This window comes from Lithobates pipiens, unplaced genomic scaffold (genome assembly GCF_037356315.1).
Source record: "Lithobates pipiens isolate NorthernLeopardFrog02 unplaced genomic scaffold, aLitPip1_a1.2 Scaffold_8, whole genome shotgun sequence".
Classification (NCBI taxonomy): domain Eukaryota; kingdom Metazoa; phylum Chordata; class Amphibia; order Anura; family Ranidae; genus Lithobates; species Lithobates pipiens.
In genome coordinates this window covers 110,813,647-110,833,064 of record NW_027507903.1, presented here as the reverse complement: position 1 = coordinate 110,833,064, position 19,418 = coordinate 110,813,647, and the positions used below count along the sequence as shown (strand labels likewise).

The window sequence follows — 19,418 nt, the reverse complement described above, 5'->3', positions numbered from 1 at the left end:
CCCACTCTTTCCTCATTGGCTGTGATTAACAGTAGCAGGAGTCAATGTGGGAGCCAATGAGAGGAGAGAGAGATTCTGGGGAACCACTGCTCTCATGCACTTCGTTGGCTCGAGATGGAGCTCAGGTAAGTTTAAGGGGGGCGCTGCACCCAGGTGGCTTTTTACCTTAATGCATAGACAGAATTAAAGCTGCAAAAAAACCTTCTGCCTTTAGAACCACTTTATAGTAAAACATTTCAATTTATACATCTGTTTTATAGTGCACATACACGTTGATGCTGCCAGAAATTGTAGCTTCCTATACACTTTGCCTATAGCAATATTCCCAATTTTCTCTGTGGACTACATAACATTCCTTATATTATGCAGAAGAGGAGATAAGGATGTGTCCTGTAGTCCTACAACACATCCAGTATTAGAGTAATCAAGATGCTCTTCTAAGACCCCTTTCACACTGGGGCATTTTTTCAGGTGCTTTTGGGCTAAAAAATAGCACCTGAAAAATGCCTCCCCTGCAGCCCCAGTGTAGGAGCCCGAGTGCTTTCACACTGGGGCGGTGCACTTGCAGGACTTTAGAAAAAGTCCCGCTAGCGGCATCTTTTGAGAGCTGCGGGAGCAGTGAATACACTGCTCCTCCACCGCCCCTGCCATTGGAATCAATGGACAGGGCTTCGGCAGGTTAAGCCGTAAAAGAGCAGCTATTACAGCTGTAAATCGCAGCTATACCATTAAAGCCCCCCCGCCCCAGTGTGAAAGTACATTGAGTGATTGTTGTCTTTCTAGGACAGGAGACAGGCAAAACAGCCTAAACAAATAAATAAAACAGCCACCGGATCAAAAGACTGGTAAATTGCAATATTACATTTTTTTCTTGCCGTTAGATATGATTTAAATGGCTGGAGGAGAATAGGACTTGAAATCATTCAGCAATAGGTTTTAAAAAGTTTCAGAAGGAAGGCTTGAATAGGAGTCCCCATGATGAGAATAGAATATGAATATATTTTACTGTACTTCCTATTGCAGAGTTAGTGAAGAAGCATTTGTAAAGAGTGTTGACTCACAAAATCAACATCCTTTCTGTATGGATATCTGTGTTTTAGAAGGAATACCATCCTGAAAATCAGAATAATTCTTATGTTTCACTGTTCTCTTTGATATTTCTAAGTACATCAATGACAAGCTGCCTAAAAAGAGTCTGGTATAGGAAATAAGCAATTTACAACTTACTATAGCTAGCAGACCATTGAACGTTGACCCTTTGGGGAACACAAGTAATAACAGTAGTCCCTTGTAGTTAAAATTCTAGAGTGTGTAATGTTTAACTGCATGTAGGCAGCACCGTAACAATCAGATTCCTATATTGAATGTCATGCAGTACATTTGAAGCTAGTAGGTTGAATGAAGACGAATACAGCACAGATCACAGCTACAGATAAAAGAGGTGTGAGCTTCATTCCCAGCCTCACCCTGTACAGGTCAATAGTGCTAAAATCTACAATCCCATCCATCACGTCAGGCTGCAGATACTCAAGCCCACAGTCAGTGTGTGGTAAAATATCCAATGATTTTTTTTTTTTCTGTGAGAAGTTCAGCAAACTGCATATCCTGGCTGTGAGTCATAGGGATATTGTAGGGTGGGGCAGGAGAATCCATGGAATTTGATCTGAAAAAAAAAAAACACTTCTTACCTCTTTACTGAACCTTGTTTTACAGCAAAGAAAGATTCACATAGAATTCAGAGAATGCCAGGGATACAGGATTAACCATTTCACTGGCATACTGTATAGAAAAGCCATTACACATTTTCATTGTGGTCACCTTTTTTTCCCAAGCTTCATTTACATAAAAAATTCGCACTCTCTCACCATACAAAAATATGCTGCTCTTTTGCAGGCACGCAGATGCCATCATTTCTTATTTGCACCCCCGCGCATATTGCAAATGTGCGAGCATTCCAGCCCGCCAAAATGAGCTTTGGTGCAGTGCAAGTGTAAAAACGTGCTTGGACCTTTTTTTTTTTTTTTGCACATTCGTCATGCACAGGGCAGCCTATTGCAATGAATAGGCATTTAACCTAATTGCTATCACAAGGGGGCAAATAAGACCCCTGATGTCTCCTCTGCCTGATCACCTACTTCTCTGGCTATTACAGCCAGGGAATGACGATGATGAAACCACAAATGCCAAAATCCTGGTCGCTTCTGGCTTCCTACGGGAGAAGCTGTTACTACTGCTTAACACAGCCCCGGGCTCACTGGATAAACAGGAGAGCCCGGATCCACCACAGGTGACGGGAGGGGAGTGGAGGTTCTTCCCAATGCCATCAAGTAAGCTGCCCAGATCACTTTTACATAACAGCTGATTACAGGTTTAAAATAAATAAATAAATAAATAAATAAACGCTTGCCGTCAGGATGTTATATATGTACATCAGATGGTAAGTGGTTAAAAAACTTAAAAAAACAAAAACAAACCTCATACTCACCTACATGGATGCAGCATCGATCCGGAATCTATCCTCTGCCACCTCTGCAGAGAGAACTGAGCAGTCAAACACCGCTGATCGCTCAATTCTCCCCTCCTTTGTCCTGCCAGTCAGCGTCTCTCTGCTCAGTACTCACTGGAGCACTGGGCTGGGGAGGGGAGGGAGCTGCTGGCTCAGTCTCTCAGAGGCGCAGCTAAGAGGCTGAGCCAGCTACCAGATTTTTCCCCAACCTGGACCAGATGAGTGATGTCAGGCGACAGCAGATCATAAGAGTGCAGAAGGAACTGCACTCCAGTGATCCATAAGACCAGGAGGATCAAAAAAAGCCTTGGCCCTACTTCTCCTTTAAAGAGGACCTCACCCCCATTATATAAACCAGTGAGGAAATAAACAATAATACTTGCCTGTGTACTTGATACTGCTCATGCATGAGATGAGGCGCATGACATGCGCTATATTTCAGCATCTGTTGGGGGGGAAAAAAATGCCCTTTTCCCCCCAACAAATAAATGTAATTTTGCATGGTGCATGCACGCTGCGAGATCTCACAGTTTACGTATGGTGTTGTATAACGTATCTGTGCAGCCAGGGCTGTCACCACTGATGTTAGGGAATCCCTGAAGTATAAAGTGAAAAAAACATGAAAAAAATAAAAGGTTTAGGCAATTTCACATCAGTATGTAGAAATTTAGGGAAAGGTCCAGCTTAACTTCTACACAGATCATAAAGCAGAGCACCACCCAGAAGGGAACGTTACGCTTTAAGGCCCCCCACCCTCCTCTTCTCCAAATGGTACTTTTTTATAGTGAGGGGAGCAGGTACCCGTTTTTGACAAGTTCTCCTCTTCCCCTCCCTTCCTGCCCTCATCTGTGACACCTCACAGGTCCCAGAAGACTGAGGGACCATTCAAAATGTGCAGCACGGCTCACACAAGCGCAGTGGGCACAGCACAAGCTGTCGCAGCTGGATGTCCACAGTTGAGATGCTACCACCAGAGCCGAAGGGAAGGGATCGCTGGACATGTGTGTTTATTATAAGTCAGTAGCTACAGTTTTTGTAGATACTGACTTATAATAAAACACAAAAACGACTGGAGCTCCTCTATTTTCTGTCAGAGGTGAGCTTGGTCCTGCTCCTTCTTACTGCCTTAGCCTCCCTCCAGGTCATTGTGACCGCTCTTCATATTAAAAGGATAAATAAGGAAGCTCAAAGTTGGGAAGAGTGGACCGTGCTTTACTTTACAGAAAAAGTTGAGGCTTACATATACTGTAACGCCAGGTGCCTGTATTCTGTATATATATATATATATATATATATATATATATATATATATATATATATATATATATATATATATTCTGGATTTACTCGCTGCAAAATTAGACTTTTGCAAGGTTTATCATTTTTTTTTCAGTCATTTGTTCATCTTGAATTGCATTAGTCTGTGATCGGTATAATTCATAGCACACCTAAAGTAAACCTATTAACATACCGAGAAACTTCCATTTATTCTTATAGTAAAAATTAACTTTATTCTTCGAAGAACAATTCAATGTATTTACAAATGTCTTTTTCTTGTATGCTTTGGTCCACGATTTAGTTCTTTTCAACTACATAACAGCAACAGCCCCATAAAATTCCTCTGTCCTGCCAGTACACAGGCTGGTCAGTTATTGTGGGACCATTATTTACCACTTCCATGAGAACTTGGAGGAAACCTTCTTTGTGTGTGCACACAGACCGATAGTGCAGGCAATGATCTGGAGAACCCAGCCTCAGCACTTCTTTCATTCCTTTATGAGGCTCATGTTTTCCCTTGGGATGCAGCTTGTGCTTTCCACTTTTTCTGTTTGGCTTTTAACCTTGATAGCCTGTTCCTCCCTTTCTTTTTTGGCATCTGTTTAGCTTTTGGCAGATTGGAATTAAGCTGGCTTGAGCCTTTGTCAGGGCAAGAGTTGTTTTTCGCCCGATTCATCTACAAAAAAAAAAGAAAATCCATTTTAGCTTCGCATTTTATTTATCAAATATTACCAATTAACAGAACTTGCGCCCTGCATAGGTCTCGAATGGTGGTCATTATTTACAGAACACTTGCACTAAGACCTGCTGACCCCTCCTCCGCAGATCTGGCTGTTCAGGTTGATCCAATATCTTTAATACTTTCATAATCACTGATCTGTATTTATGTGCTAGCATTTTCATCTGAAGGTATGCAATGTGCATTTAACCATTTCTGCAAGAGTTTTTCTTAGTTGGGTAGCCACTGACACATTGCTAAAAATGGTAGATGGTTCTGGCTTCGGTACTTTTTGGGGGTCATTGAACTGGAGTAAGCGCACAGCCACTAAAATCGGTCCCCAAGTCAGCCATTCAGAAAGCTTTCTATGAATGGAGAAGGTAGACCTTTCACTGATCCGTCTATACTTGAGGAGTGCCTATAACAGGCCCCTCGACTTGCATTGGTTTATGCAAGTACTGTCCCATCATGTGCTGACTTTTTGAATAAAAGTTTTAACTAGGCCTTAAAGTGAACACAAGCTCTAGTACAAATGACAATGGGGTTTGCTCTACATGGTATCTCAGCTGGCACAGTGCATATAAAGGTTAATAAGGATTGGTATGTAAAAGCTTATTAGCATATGCGCCGTTAACATCAAGCTACTTCTGCAAAGATGGAGAGAACTCCGTAGAGTGTAGCTGCCTCGGGCAATGCATGGTCATAGCAGACAGAGCCCAGTCATGATCACATGTAGTCATTGGACAAATTCCTTATCTTTACTGACCCACAACATACCACAGGCACCTCTGAAAATGTTATACTTGACAGCACTATATAGTTTGTCTAAAGACCCATTCACGTTGCCTCACTATATATTGCAGCGGTGTAGGGTGCGGCAGCTGCTCATTCTGGCTGCACTCACCCAGCACACTGAAGCGCATCACACAGTTCCTTTTTTCTTTACTCAACTTTATTTGAAATTTACATAGGTTCACATCACTCTATAGCAGCGTAGTATGCAATGCAATCTCGTCCTGTACCCTACAATAAAATTCAGCATGTCTGTATTCTACCAAGCCCATACTTTTCAGTAAGCCAACATTTCTATATTTAAAATCCTTTTTTTTATTTTTGTTTTTCACTTGCTGTAATCATCAATACCAAAAGAAAGAAATGCTTGAAATAAATCTGTGTAACGCATCTATATAAAATATAGGAGTTTTACTTTTTGAATAGAATTACTGAAATAAATTACATTTTTGACGAAATTCTAATTTTATGAGATGCACTTGTATATCCCTGTTGGAGATTTTCTCTCACTTCCTGTCTGCTGAAACAATTAGAGCCCTAGATACTAGTAAAACCCCAACAGTAGCACTAGTGTATGTCAAGCCAAAGTTTCACATACACTTTAAAAGTGGTTTCAAAAGGTAAAAAGGTATTTTATCTTAACGCATTCTCTGCATTAAGGTAAAAAACCTTTCAATAGCAGTTGACCCCAGCACTATCCCATCTGCTGCAGCTCCTCTTATCTCTCTCACAGGATTGGCTGAGAGCAGAGGAAGGTATTGGCCCCTGCTGCTGCCAGTAAAATCCAATGAGAAGTCAGTGGGGGGTGGGGATAAGCTGTGTGTACGCCTATGAATGCACATAGCCTGGCGTGAGTGTGTACCCACACGAGTACCCCCAAAGCAAGCAGCTTGCTATGGGGCACTCAGAGAAGAGTAGCCAGGAGTGCTAGTAAGGGACCCCAGAAAAGGAGGATCAGGGCCGCTCTGAGAAAAACCATTGCACAGAACAGGTAAGTATAACATCTATTTTAATTTTGAAAAAGAAAAAGTTAACATTGGTTTAATTTACTGCTATAGCCAGAGCAGCAACAAAGAGTGTACTAATATTTTGTTTGTTATAGACATCTAACATTAACCTGTTCTTTGGCTGTTACTTTTTGTTTTAGAGTAAAAGATCTTTCATAGTTGCAGTGTGGTCCTGACCACTGTGGTTCTGTTCCTTTTAATCCAGGTGTGTCAAAAGGAAGAAAACCTCTTTTATCCTATACATCCACAGACAGGCAAAGGCTTGCATGACGTACCCTGGTGAGCAAACCTTCACGAATTACAACACAGAGAAAGAGACCTCAAACTCACCTTATTGCACCTACTTGTCATTATCTTTCTACAAGCCAATAATGAAAAAAATGTTCTTTTGTTGCACCTACCCTCCTAAGCAAACAATACATAACTAACCATTAGATATATCACACACGAGCCTATGTGTCTATACAATAAAACAATGCAGTGACTAAAATACATAAAACATACCGTATATACTCGAGTATAGGCCGACCCGAATATAAGCCGAGGCCCCCAATTTACCCCCAAAAAAACTGGCAAACTTATTGACTCGTGTATAAGCCGAGGGTAAGACATGCCTGTCCATCCCTGTGTGTGTGTCCGTCCATCCCTGTGTGTCCGTCCATCCCTGTGTGTCCGTCCATCCCTGTGTGTCCGTCCATCCATCCCTGTGTGTGTGTGTGTCTCCATCCATCCATCCATCCCTGTGTGTGTGTGTGTGTGTGTGTGTGTGTGTGTGTGTGTGTGTGTGTGTGTGTGTGTGTGTGTGTGTGTCCAGCCTACCTGTGTCCTGAGCCTTTGTCCCGAGCCTCCGTCCCGTGCCGAGCCTCCTTGCCTCCGTGCCTCGCCGCCGTGCCTCGCCGCCATGCCTTGCCTCCGGTCCCGTCCCGTCCCGTCCCGTGCCGTCCCGTGCCGTGCCGTCCTGTGCCTTGCCTCCGTCCCGTGCCCTCTTCGTTCGTCGGCGGCCATTGTAAAATTCAAAAGCTGCGCCGCCGCCTTCGCCTGTGATAGGCGGAACACTGAATTTCCCAGCAGCCTGTGTTCCGCCTATCACAGACGTCGTATCATCCTCGTCCGTAGTACGAGGATGATACGAAGTCCGTGATAGGCGGAACACAGGCTGCTGGGAAATTCAGTGTTCCGCCTATCACAGGCGAAGGGGGAGCCGGAGGCGCGGCTTTTGAATCAGAATGGCCGCTGTCTGTCTGCTCGACACGCTGATCGAGCGGGCAGACAGCGATGACTCGAGTATAAGCCGAGGGGGGCACTTTCAGCCTCAAAAAAGAGGCTGAAAATCTCGGCTTATACTCGAGTATATACGGTAAGTCCTTTTATATATTCTTCTTCCTTGCAGTGATAAACCGTTCATATACAGTATCTCACAAAAGTGAGTACACCCCTCACATTTTTGTAAATATTTAATGATATCGTTTCATGTGACAACACTGAAGAAATGACACTTTGCTACAATGTAAAGTAGTGAGTGCACAGCTTGTATAACATTCACTACTTTATAACACACAGCCACTAATGTCTAAAAGCACTGGCAACAAAAGGGAGTACACCCCTAAGTGAAAATGTCCAAATTGGACCCAAAGTGTCAATATTTTGTGTGGCCACCATTATTTTCTAGCACTGCCTTAACCCTCTTGGCATGGAGTTCACCAGAGCTTCACAGGTTGCCACTGGAGTCCTCTTCCACTCCTCCATGATGACATCATGGGGCTGGTGGATGTTAGAGACCTTGCGCTCCTCCACCTTCTGTTTGAGGATGTCCCACAGATGCTCAATAGGTTTTAGGTCTGGCGACAACTGCAGGCTTTCTTGTACATCATCTTTAGAAGAGGCTTCCTTCTGGGATGACAGCCATGCCAACCAATTTGATGCAGTGTACGGCGTATAGTCTGAGCACTGACAGGCTGACCCCCCACCCCTTCAACCTCTGCAGCAATGCTGGCAGCACTCATACGTCTATTTCCCAAAGACTTTGGACACGACGCTGAACACATTCACTCAACTTCTTTGGTCAACCATGGCTAGGCCTGTTCTGAGTGGAACCTGTCCTGTTAAAACACTGTATGGTCTTGGCCCCCGTGCTGCAGCTCAGTTTCAGGGTCTTGGCAATTTTGTTATAACCTAGGCCATCTTTATGCAGGATTGTGTGCACAATTCTTTTTTTCAGATCCTCAGAGTTCTTTGTCATGAAGTGCCATGTTTAACTTCCAGTGACGAGTAGGAGTGAGAGCGATAACACCAAATTTAACACACCTGCTCCCCATTCACACCTGAGACCTTGTAACACTAACGAGTCACATGACACCGGGATAAAAAATGGCTAATTCGGCCCAATTTGGACATTTTCACTTAGGGGTGCACTCACTTTTGTTGCCTGCGGTTTAGACATTAATGGCTGTGTGTTGAATTATTTTGAGGGGACAGAAAATTTACACTGTTATAAAAGCTGTACACTCACTACTTTACATTGTAGCAAAGTGTAATTTCTTCAGTGTTGTCACATGAAAAGGTAATAAAATATTTACAAAAATGTGAGGGTGTACTTACTTTTGTGATATACTGTATAATAATCCACCCTTCACGACAATCTTTTTCTGTCATGCAGGCGACTCCCACCACCATTCATAAATGCACTCACCTCCAAGAGTGACCTGTCAATCACAAGTCAAACCACATTTTACCCATACTGAGATGCAAAACCAGGCTCCCCTCCAATCCTCCTCCTTTGTTCCCTTTAATCCTCCGATGTTTCACGCTCTTCCACATTCCAGGTGTATGGCCATTTAAATCCATGAGGTGGTTTCTGCGGGCAATCTCATGACACCACACAGGATACCCTTATCGCGTAGTATGTTAAAATACAGCCTTTATTTAAAAGTATTGCACTTACATGAAAACATAATGTAGCAGCCCGTATTCGTGTCACAGTTTCAGCAAAACGTCACCTGACTCCACCCAAAGCGTGTAGTCAAGGTCACGTGACTTCCTCAGGTGTCCCCCAGGGGTTCACAACACAGGCTACTACGTCATACTGTCATAGGAAGAAGCAAATTCCCCTGATTTCAGGGCTGAGCGTTGCGTGGGCTGTGCACAAACAGCCTCAGACACTCCTGGAAGTGTTGGGTGTTGAGGAGAACTACAGTTCAGTTACTGATAAAAAGGTATTATGAATTGCTTTAGCAAGGGCAGCATCAGTAAAGTACCAATTTCATCAGCAGCCTGAGAAGTGTTATTTGAGGAGTGTCACTTTATGGACAGGTAAGGATTGTATTGATATACAGATATTATACTAGAGATCCTTATAATTCTCAATGAAACATAGTAAAAACATTGTTTAAATACAGTGCATCCAGAAAGTAGTCACATCGTTTCAGTTTTCCAACAGTGTTAGGTTACAGCCTTATTCCAAAATGGATTAAACTAATTATTTTCCTCAAAATGCTACAAACAATACTCCACAATGACCAAGTGAAAGAATTTTGTTTGAAGTCTTAGCAAATTTGTTAAAAAAAAAAAAAAAAAATTGCATGTACATAAGTATTCAAAGCCTTTGCCATGACACTCAAAATTGAGTTTAGGTACATCCTGTTTCCACTGTTCATCCTTGAGGCCGGGTTCACACCGGTACGACACGACAGTCGTATGACTGTGGATCCAACTTTGGCCTGCCACTTCATGTCCGACTTCAATGAACAGGATCCGACCTTGTTCCTGACAATACCAGGCCCTTTGAGTCTAGTACGGATCTTGAGGGGAACCCCACTCCCAAAAAAAACAAAAAACAAAAAAAAGGACGAGCACCCCCCCCCCCCTCCTGGACCATACCAGGGCACGTGCCCTCAACAAGGGGGGGGGTGGGTGCTTTGGGGCAGGAGAGGCTCTGCACCACCCACCCCAAAGCACCTTGTCTCCATGTTGATGGGGACAAGGGCTTCTTCCTGTCAACCCTGGGCGGTGGCTGTCGGGGACTTATAGGAATCTGGAGGCCCCCAGATCCCGGCCCCTCACCCTATGTGAAAGAGTATGAGGTACACTGTACCCCTGCCCATTCACCCATCAAAAATTGTAAAGAAAAAAAAAAACACAGCATTCAGGTTTTTGACAAAGTCCTTTATTAAAGCAGCTCCAGCATCTCTTCTCCCTCCAATTTCTTCTCCCTCCAGAGAGGTCTTCATCATCCGCTTCTCACTGTACTGAGGTTTTCTTCCTCTGGTTCTTCGTCTGGTTCTTCTCCCTGCTGTCTTCTTACTCTGCCGGTTCTTTCCTCCGATTTTCTTGCGATGCTAGCTCCTGCAGTTGTGCAAGCTCCAGTCTCTGCTGGTTCTTCTATCGACATGAGACGTGGCCATCCGGTGACATCATTCAGAGACCTGCCCCTTGTGCAGAGCTTGCACAACTGCAGGAGCTAGCTCAGAGGAAGAAGATATCTGCATAGCGAGAAGAACCAGAGGAAGACAACATCCCCGGAGGGAAAAGAAAATCGGAGGGAGAAGAGATGCTGGAGCTGCTTTAATAAAGGACTTTGTGCTGGGTTTATTTTTACACTTTTTAGGGTAAATGGGTAAGTATACAATGTACCCTATACTCATTCACATAGGGTGGGGGGCTGGGATCTGCCTCCAGATTCCAATAAGCCCTCTGCTCGCAGACCCAGACAACCCCCGTCCTCATCAACATAGGCACAAGGTGCTGTGGGGTGCGCAGAGCCCCATGTTGAGGGCATGTGGCCTGGTATGACCGAGGGGGGGGGGGGGGGGTTGCTTGTTCCTGCCCTTTCCTGACCTGCTGGGATGCGGGCTAGTGCAAGGGTCTGGTATGGATTTCAGGGGGTGGGCTTTTTTTTTTGGAATGGGGCGGAAGGGCCTATTATGGAAATTGGGGGGCCCTGAGGCGTATTTTTTTTTTTTTATTCACATTTTAGTGTGGGGTTCCCCTTCAAGATCCTCAGAGCATGCCAAAGTCAGATCAGTTAAGATGATGGTCCAACTTTGATCCATCCGTCTCCAATGATATTTAAATGGACTGAAGTAGGACCAAAGTCAGACCAAAGTAGCACAAGGAAACTTTTTCAAAGTCAAACCAGATAAGACGGCTCTCATAGGGAATCACAGATTTATACACTTCATGCGACATGTGCTACCAAAGTCTGAGTGTATGTCCTACCAGTGTGAACCTGGCCTGAGATGTTTCTGCAATTTGACTGGAGTTCACCTCTGGTATATTTAGTTGAATGGACATAATTTGGAAAGGCATCCAAGGTCCCACAGCCAGACGGAAGCCACGCCTCAGTAAATAGCACATAACAGCCTGCCTGGAGTTTGCCAAAAGGCACCTGAAGAACTCTCAACGCTTTGGCCTGAATGGCAACTGTCATGTCTGGAGGAAACCAGGCACCACTCATCACCTGGCCAATACCATCCTCACAGTGAAGCATGGTGGTGGCAGCATCATGCAGTGGGCATGTTTTTCAGTGGCAGGGATTGGGAAACTAGTCAGGACAGAGGGAAAGATGAATTCAGCAATGTACAGAGACATCCTTGATGAAAACCGGCTTAAGAGCGCTCTGGACCTCAGACTGGGGTGAAGGTCCATCTTCCGAAAGAAAAAGACTAAGCACACAGCCAAGATAACAAAGGAGTGGCTACGGGAAAGCTCTGTGAATGTCATTGATTTGCCCAGCCAGAGCCCAGAACCCGATTGAACATCTCTGGAGAGATCTGAAAATGGCTGTGCACTGATGCTCCCCAGCCAACCTGATGGAGCTTGAGAGGTTCTACAGAGAAGAATGGGAGAAACTGCCCAAAAATAGGTGTACCAAGCTTGTAGCATCATACTCAAAAATACTTGAGGCTGTAATTGGTGCTTCAACAAAGTATTGAGAAAAGGCTGTGGATACTCATGTACATGTGATTTTTTAATTTTTAATACATTTTCAAAGATTTCAAACTTTCATGTTGTCTTAATGGGGTATTTTTTGTAGAATTTTGATGAAAATAATGAATTTAATCAATTTTTTAATAAGGCTGTAACATAAAATAAAGTGGAAAAATAAAGAAGTTGTGAATACGTTCCGGATGCACTGTATAAAATTGCTGAGGGCCCTAGAAAACTGGTTAGACTGCAGCTTAATACAAAGTGTAGGAATTTTAAATTAATGTAATGCAATGACAAGTATGAACACAAGCACCTTGAACACAAGTATACATACAGTATATATAGCACATTCACCTGTCATCACTATCTGGGCAGACTAGTTAACAGCACATTCTTTGTAACATATCTTTATAAATACAAATTATCTGATTCTGTAACTATAAGGGCCCTTTCACACAGGGCTGGGATCCGCTTGCTCACCATGGAATCTGCCCGTTGATCCCCACTGAGCAGGCAGATGACAAGTCCGTGTCTGCTCCACTTCTGCAGAGCAGACACGGACACAGTCTGCTCTCCTCTATGGGCAGTCGGATGTAAATGGACCACTTGTCCATTTAACCACGACTGCCATCTGACCCACCAGTCGAGTTTTAGCGGATCTGATCGGTCATTGGTGGATGTAAATGGACACACTCGCTGCTCCATAGATGATAATGGAGGATTCCGATCGGGTTCGTCCGAAAAACTGACAGGCGGGCCCAATCGGAACGTTCGTGTGAAAGGGGCCTTTCACAAGTTTTATAGAAATACAACGTAGACATCTTTTGGCAAAACCAAACAGCCAACAGTCATTTAGAAATCGCAAAAGGAAAGTTTAATTAGTAATTAAGGCATTAACCACTTCAGCCCCAGAAGGTTTTACCCCCTTCCTGACCAGAGCACTTTTTACAATTTGGCACTGTGCTGCTTTAACTGGTAATCGCACAGCCATGCAGTGCTGTACCGAAACTACATTTGCGTCCTTTTTTTCCCCCACAAATAGAGCTTTCTTTTGGTGGCATTTGATCACCTTTCGTGGTTTTTATTTTTTGCGATATAAACGAAAAAAGACTGAAAATTGGGGGAAAAAAAAAACAGAAAGCAGAAAAATATTTTATACTTTCTGTTAAAAAAATACAACTCAATTCCAGTAATACATTTAGGCCAAAAAGCATTCAGCCACGTCTCGAGTAAAAAAAATCCAATAAGTGTATATTTATTGGTTTACGCAAAAGTTATAGCGTCTACAAACTAGGGTACATTTTCTGGAATTTACGCATCTTTTAGTTTATCACTGCCCATCTCATTTCTTGAGGTGCTAAAACAGCAGGGCAGTACAAAACCCACCAAAACTACTGCATTTTGGAAAGTAGACACCCCAAGGAACTTGCTGAGATGCTTGTTGAGCCCACTGAATATTTTATTTTTTTGTAAAAAATTACAAAAAATAAATAAAAATTTTTTATACAAAATTGTCACTGAAACGATATATTGCTCAAACATGCCATGGGCATATGTGAAATGACAAATACATTCTGCTGCTTCTCCTGAGTATGGGGATACCACGTGTGGGATTTTTTGGGAGCATAGCTACGTACAGGACCCCAAAAAAAACAATCACTGCTTTCAAGCTTTCTAAGGGCATAACGTTTTTTATTTCACTCTTCACTACCTTACACAGATTCGGAGGCCATGAAATGCCCAGATAGCACAATTCCCCCCCCCCATGACTCCATTTTGGAAAGTAGACACCCCAAGCTATTTTCTGAGAAGTGTGTTGAGTCCATGGAATATTTTAGATTTTGTAACAAGTTTAAAGAAAATTACAATATATTTTTTTTTATTTCCACAAAGTTGTCACTAAACGATATATTGCTCAAACATGTCAAGGGCATATGTGAAATGACACCCCAAAATACATTCTGCTGCTTCTCCTGAGTACAGGAATACCACATCTGGGAGACTTTTTGGCAGTCTAGCCAAGTACAGGACATCGAAAACGAAGCACTGTCTTCAGGCTAAGGGCGCAAATTCTTGATTTCACTCCTCACTACCCATCACAGTTTCCGAGGCCATGAAATGCCCAGACAGCACAACCCCCCCCAAATGACCCCATTTTGTAAAGTAGACACCACAAGCCATTTGCTGAGAGGCATATTGAGTATTTGGCAGATGTCGCTATTTGTCACAAAGTTTTGAAAATTAAAAAAATAAAAAAATAAATACATTTTCCTTTTCTTTCTTCATTTTCAAAAACAAACCACAGCTGAAAAATACTCACCATTGTGCCACTGTATGTACACGAGCCGGCTGGGAATCGGTTAAAGACTTTCTAAACAAAGTCCACTCAAATACCATCTATACCTAAACCTGATCCCAACCCCATTCTAACTATCCTGCGAAAGGAAGATGTCTATACTTAACTATGCTGAAGGAGCAACACTCTCTCTCCTCACTGGAAATGGAGGCAGCAGTGGAGGGCGGGCAGAGCCGTGCTACGTGTGATGGAACCTGCACAAGTGTCCCCATACCAAGCATATTTCTATGGGTGCACTTGGCAGCAGCGTTAATTTCATCAACTAAATGAACACGGTTTTAGTTAACTAAAATACGACTAAAACTGAATTCAGATGACTAAAATATGACTAACACTAAAATGGCATTTTAGTCAAAATAGAAAAAGACTAAAATGAATTCTAAAATGAATTCATCAATTTTGACATCAAAATTAACACTGCACTACCACAAAAGAATAAGTAGGGGGCATCTACTTAACCGATGAAAGAAAAAGGCTTTTCTTATTTTTTTTTTTTTTTATATTTAATGTCGGTAATATATTCTGGTAATTTGTGCAATGGATTTACAGCCAATAGAGTTTTTTTTATATATTTTAAAATTGCGCTTCTTTTTTAAAAGTTAAAAAGCAATATTTTTGTTTGTTTATAGAGCTTGGTTTGAATTTATAAAGACATTATATACCACAATAGCTAAATCTAATTAACACCATAAATAATAAAACATGTTATTAGATTTTTATGCCAGTAGCAAATAAGTTCGACAATTCTAGAGAAATACTTAAATAAAGAATTATAAAAAAAAAACATTAGATTTTAGTGGACAAAAAGGAGAGGGTGGGAGTTATAGAGTTCAGCAGACAGGCAGGCCTGACAACATTGGCTGGGATTTCAGTGCAACACAAACATGGTGTTTAAAAAAGAAAAGAGCAACAGGCGGGACTTTATATGAGGCATACGGGGGCAGAAGCATAGAATTTGGTAAAACATTTTTTAGTAAAAAACAAGTTTTTAATGAATACAGGTAATCATATATTTACATGTTATTGCACAGTCATAAATTAGTATTCTCCATTTCATCAATATATACACATTCCAACAAGGACTTAATAGTAAACATATGAAGAGTTGAGTGTTCAATAAACACAATTTATATATGAGTACATGACACATTGAAACGTCATTTAAAGAAGAAAAAAACACAAAAATAAGGGGACAAATACAGGTTTTTAAATACCAAATCGGGATGGAGGAGGGGATGTAAACGGCCCCTATCACCTCATTTAAAGTCCCAAACAATTTTCTTTTTCTCTCCTTTTGTCAAATCAAATAATTAGGGATGGAGGCACGCGGTAGCACTAACATTTAATTTATATTCGTTTAAAACTTTTCATTTTGATTTCGTTTTTTTTTTTTTTTGGTATGAATTTTGATTATTTGTGTGTAAAAACGATTAATTGGATATTATATCTTTTTATTTTTATTCTTATTCTATATTTTTTGTTAATCTGCTGAATTCATTGTATGTGCGCATAGGCGGTGTCGGGCGCTGTCTGTTGTGTGGCTGTGCTCGTTCCTGTCATGACCCGGGGTTGCGACGTGCACTGGGGGTCTCCCCCCGCCCTGTTCTGACGTGGGGCGGGTGGGGTTTCCTCCACTGCTCGTCGACGTCATGCTTCCGGCGCCGGATAAATGACGTCTTTCTGGTGTGCTTGTTCTGGCTGCCGGGTTAACCATCTCTGACCATTTGGGGGCTGGGTTTGGTGCGTGGGGCTGTCTAGCTTGGTCGGTATGGCTGGCGGCTGCGTGACTCCTTCCTAGCCCCCTTGGATTTCGGATGCATGATGCTGGGAGTGGGTCTGTGGCGGCGCCATCCACATGGGCTTCCCCCTGTGCAGGGTCTCACTTTCTGGATTTCCCTCCCTCACTTCCCAATTGCAACTACATGACTTATGGCTTCTCTGTCCTTACTCACATAGCATGAGGTATTTTTTAGTTTCCCTCTTCATAACACTTCCCTCTTTTCCCACTTTAGTTTCCCATTCTTTTTCTTTTAGTTTACTCCTTTTTTAACTTCTTACACACATTTTAACACACATTAACACTAACCGTTTATTCTCCATAGGTCCCCCCATGAGGGCCATCCCACTTTTAACACCAAATTCCAGCCACATCCCACACATCAACCTGCCGGGGGTGTTTGTGCGTTTTTGTTGTCGCCCGGGCGTGCTCCCTCAGCCCCGGTCCGTGGCATTTTTGGGCCGGCCCTACTCTCGGTGCCGCCTCTGCGCAGATATATATATGTAAGTCAGTGGGTTGAATGTGCATTTGTGGGGGGTTCTCCATGTCTGTACATTTGTCCATCTCCCTTTTCTTTTTTTTTAAATTAAAATATGGTTGTTTACGCTATCCGTAGGCTACCACTACGGTGTTGCTCCTGACGAGTGGCTATAAGGTCACGAAACGCGTAGAGCTTTCAACTGCCGTTTTGTGTATACAATTTTCAACAAAGCATGAACGTTCCTTCTTGATTTTTGTCCCCTTATTTTTGTGTTTTTTTCTTCTTTAAATGACGCTTCAATGTGTCATGTACTCATATATAAATTGTGTTTATTGAACACTCAACTCTTCATATGTTTACTATTAAGTCCTTGTTGGAATGTGTATATATTGATGAAATAGAGAATACTAATTTATGACTGTGCAATAACATGTAAAAATATATGATTACCTGTATTTATTAAAAACTTGTTTACTAAAAAATGTTTTACCAAACTCTATGCTTCTGCCCCGTGTGCCTCATATAAAGTCCCGCCTGTTGCTCTTTTCTTTTTTAAATACCAAATCGGGATGGAGGAGGGGATGTGAACAGCCCCTATCACCTCATTTAAAGTCCCAAACAATTTTCTTTTTCTCTCCTTTTGTCAAAACAAACATGGCGTTGACAGCCCAAAAGTGTTGGGAACACACTGGATTATTGGCATCAGCAGGTCATTTTTGTTGGTAACTGCAATGTATTTAAAGGGACAAAACATGGGGTAATGTACAGGTATTGAATGTTTTTCCCCCAGACAAACCAAACGTCCAGGGATCGCAAAGAACAACATAGCTTATACAATAATCATTCATCTTTACACTTGTAGAAAATACCAACACATCCAATAACCACAAAGGTCTATGAGAAATCTCCAGAGAGCTAGAAGGCTACAGGACCTGGAAGCACACTGAATGAAATTTCAGGAAAGCAGATTGCAGCACAGAGGAATGATGAGTAATATTTACACACAACACATACCTCAGCCATCTCCACTCAAGTCTGCTGAGCAAACCTCTTCAGGGAACAATTCCAGCTAACTATTGAAACCCATTAGTGACTTGCTAATTCCATGCAGCAAATACTGAAATGGTACTAAACTCTAAATGTCAATTTAGCTTTCAGTAAGCTAGGCTCTCTGTACAAATGGCCAGATTGTACAGAGCTCCTCACACAGTGTGGTTTGGTATGGGCTGTGTAATCCCTAATGAGATCCATTGTTCCAAAGAAGGTTATAATCTGATCTCTATGAGAAATCGCTTACCATTAACGAGTAAAGTGATATTAAAGTCTTGTTTTTTTTAAATATTAACCGCTTTCAGACCAGACCACTTTCTGCGATTCGGCACTGCGTCGCTTTAACTGACAATTGCGCGGTTGTGCGACGTGGCTCCCAAACAAAATTGAGGTCCTTTTTTTCCCACAAATAGAGATTTCTTTTGGTGGTATTTGATCACTGCGGTTTTTATTTTTTGCGCTATAAACAAAAAAAGAGCAACGATTTTGAAAAAAAACAACACATTTTTTACTTTTTGCTATAACAAATATCCCCCAAAAATATATATATGTATTTTTTTTCCCCTCAGTTTAGGCCAATACGTATTCTTCTACATATTTTTGGTAAATAAGCGATTATTGATTGGTTTGCGCAAAAGTTATAGCGTTTACAAAACAGGGGATAGTTTTATGGCATTTTTATTAATAATTTTTTCTTCACTAGTAATGGCGGTGATCAGCGATTTTTATTGTGACTGGGACATTATGGCAGACACATCGGACATTTTTTACATATTTTTGGGACCATTGTTATTTATACAGCAATCAGTGCTATACAAATGCACCGAATCCTGTGTAAATGACACTGGCAGTGAAGGGGTTAACCAGGGGGTGGCAGTGTAGGGGTTAAGTGTGTCCTAGGGGCGTGTTACTAACTGTGAGGGGCTGGGCTGTGTGCTAGTGAACACTGATCTCTGCTTCAATCACAGGGAGCAGAGATCAGTGTCAATTGTTGCTAGGCAGAATGGGGAGATGCCGTTTACATCAGCATTTCCCCGTTCAGCCTCCCCATGAGACGATCGCGAGTATCCCCGCAGCAATCGAGACGGCGGGACCCGCGACCAGATTTACGGGGGTTCTGACCGCAACGTGCACGTGCTGCTGGTGGCGCGCACACGATGGCAGGGCGGCAATTTAAACTGGACATACTTGTACGCCAGTTTTCCTGCCTATGCCATTCTGCCGACATACATCGTCGTGCGCCGGTCAGGAACTGGTTAAACAGGTTATATTTACCTGCTCTGGGCAGTGGTTTTGCACAGCGCAGCCCAGATCCTTTTCCCGGGTCCCTTAATGGTGCTCCCCGCTGTCCCTCCTACGGAGTGCCCCCACAGCAAGCAGCTTGGCCCCACCCCCTCTCTCTCCTCATTGGCTCACTGACTTTGACTGACAGCAGTGGGAGCCAATAGCGTCACAGTATCCAGATGGGGCTCAGGTAAGTATTAGGGGGGCTAAAATGGGCTGCTGTAACACAGTAGTTTTTTTCTCT

The 19,418-nt window shown here is 42.6% G+C and overlaps 1 protein-coding gene across 1 annotated transcript in view; it reads right to left on the bottom strand.

Annotated features, from left to right (window-relative positions):
- Window positions 1-3,974: 3,974 nt before the first annotated feature.
- The window catches only part of ICE2 (interactor of little elongation complex ELL subunit 2), a 266,066-nt gene continuing 250,622 nt past the window's right edge, over window positions 3,975-19,418 (bottom strand). The window contains exon 16 of the mRNA XM_077472932.1: window positions 3,975-4,460. Coding sequence (XP_077329058.1) covers window positions 4,290-4,460 — 171 coding nt within the window. The 3' untranslated portion in view covers window positions 3,975-4,289. The remainder of the gene's footprint in view (window positions 4,461-19,418) is intronic.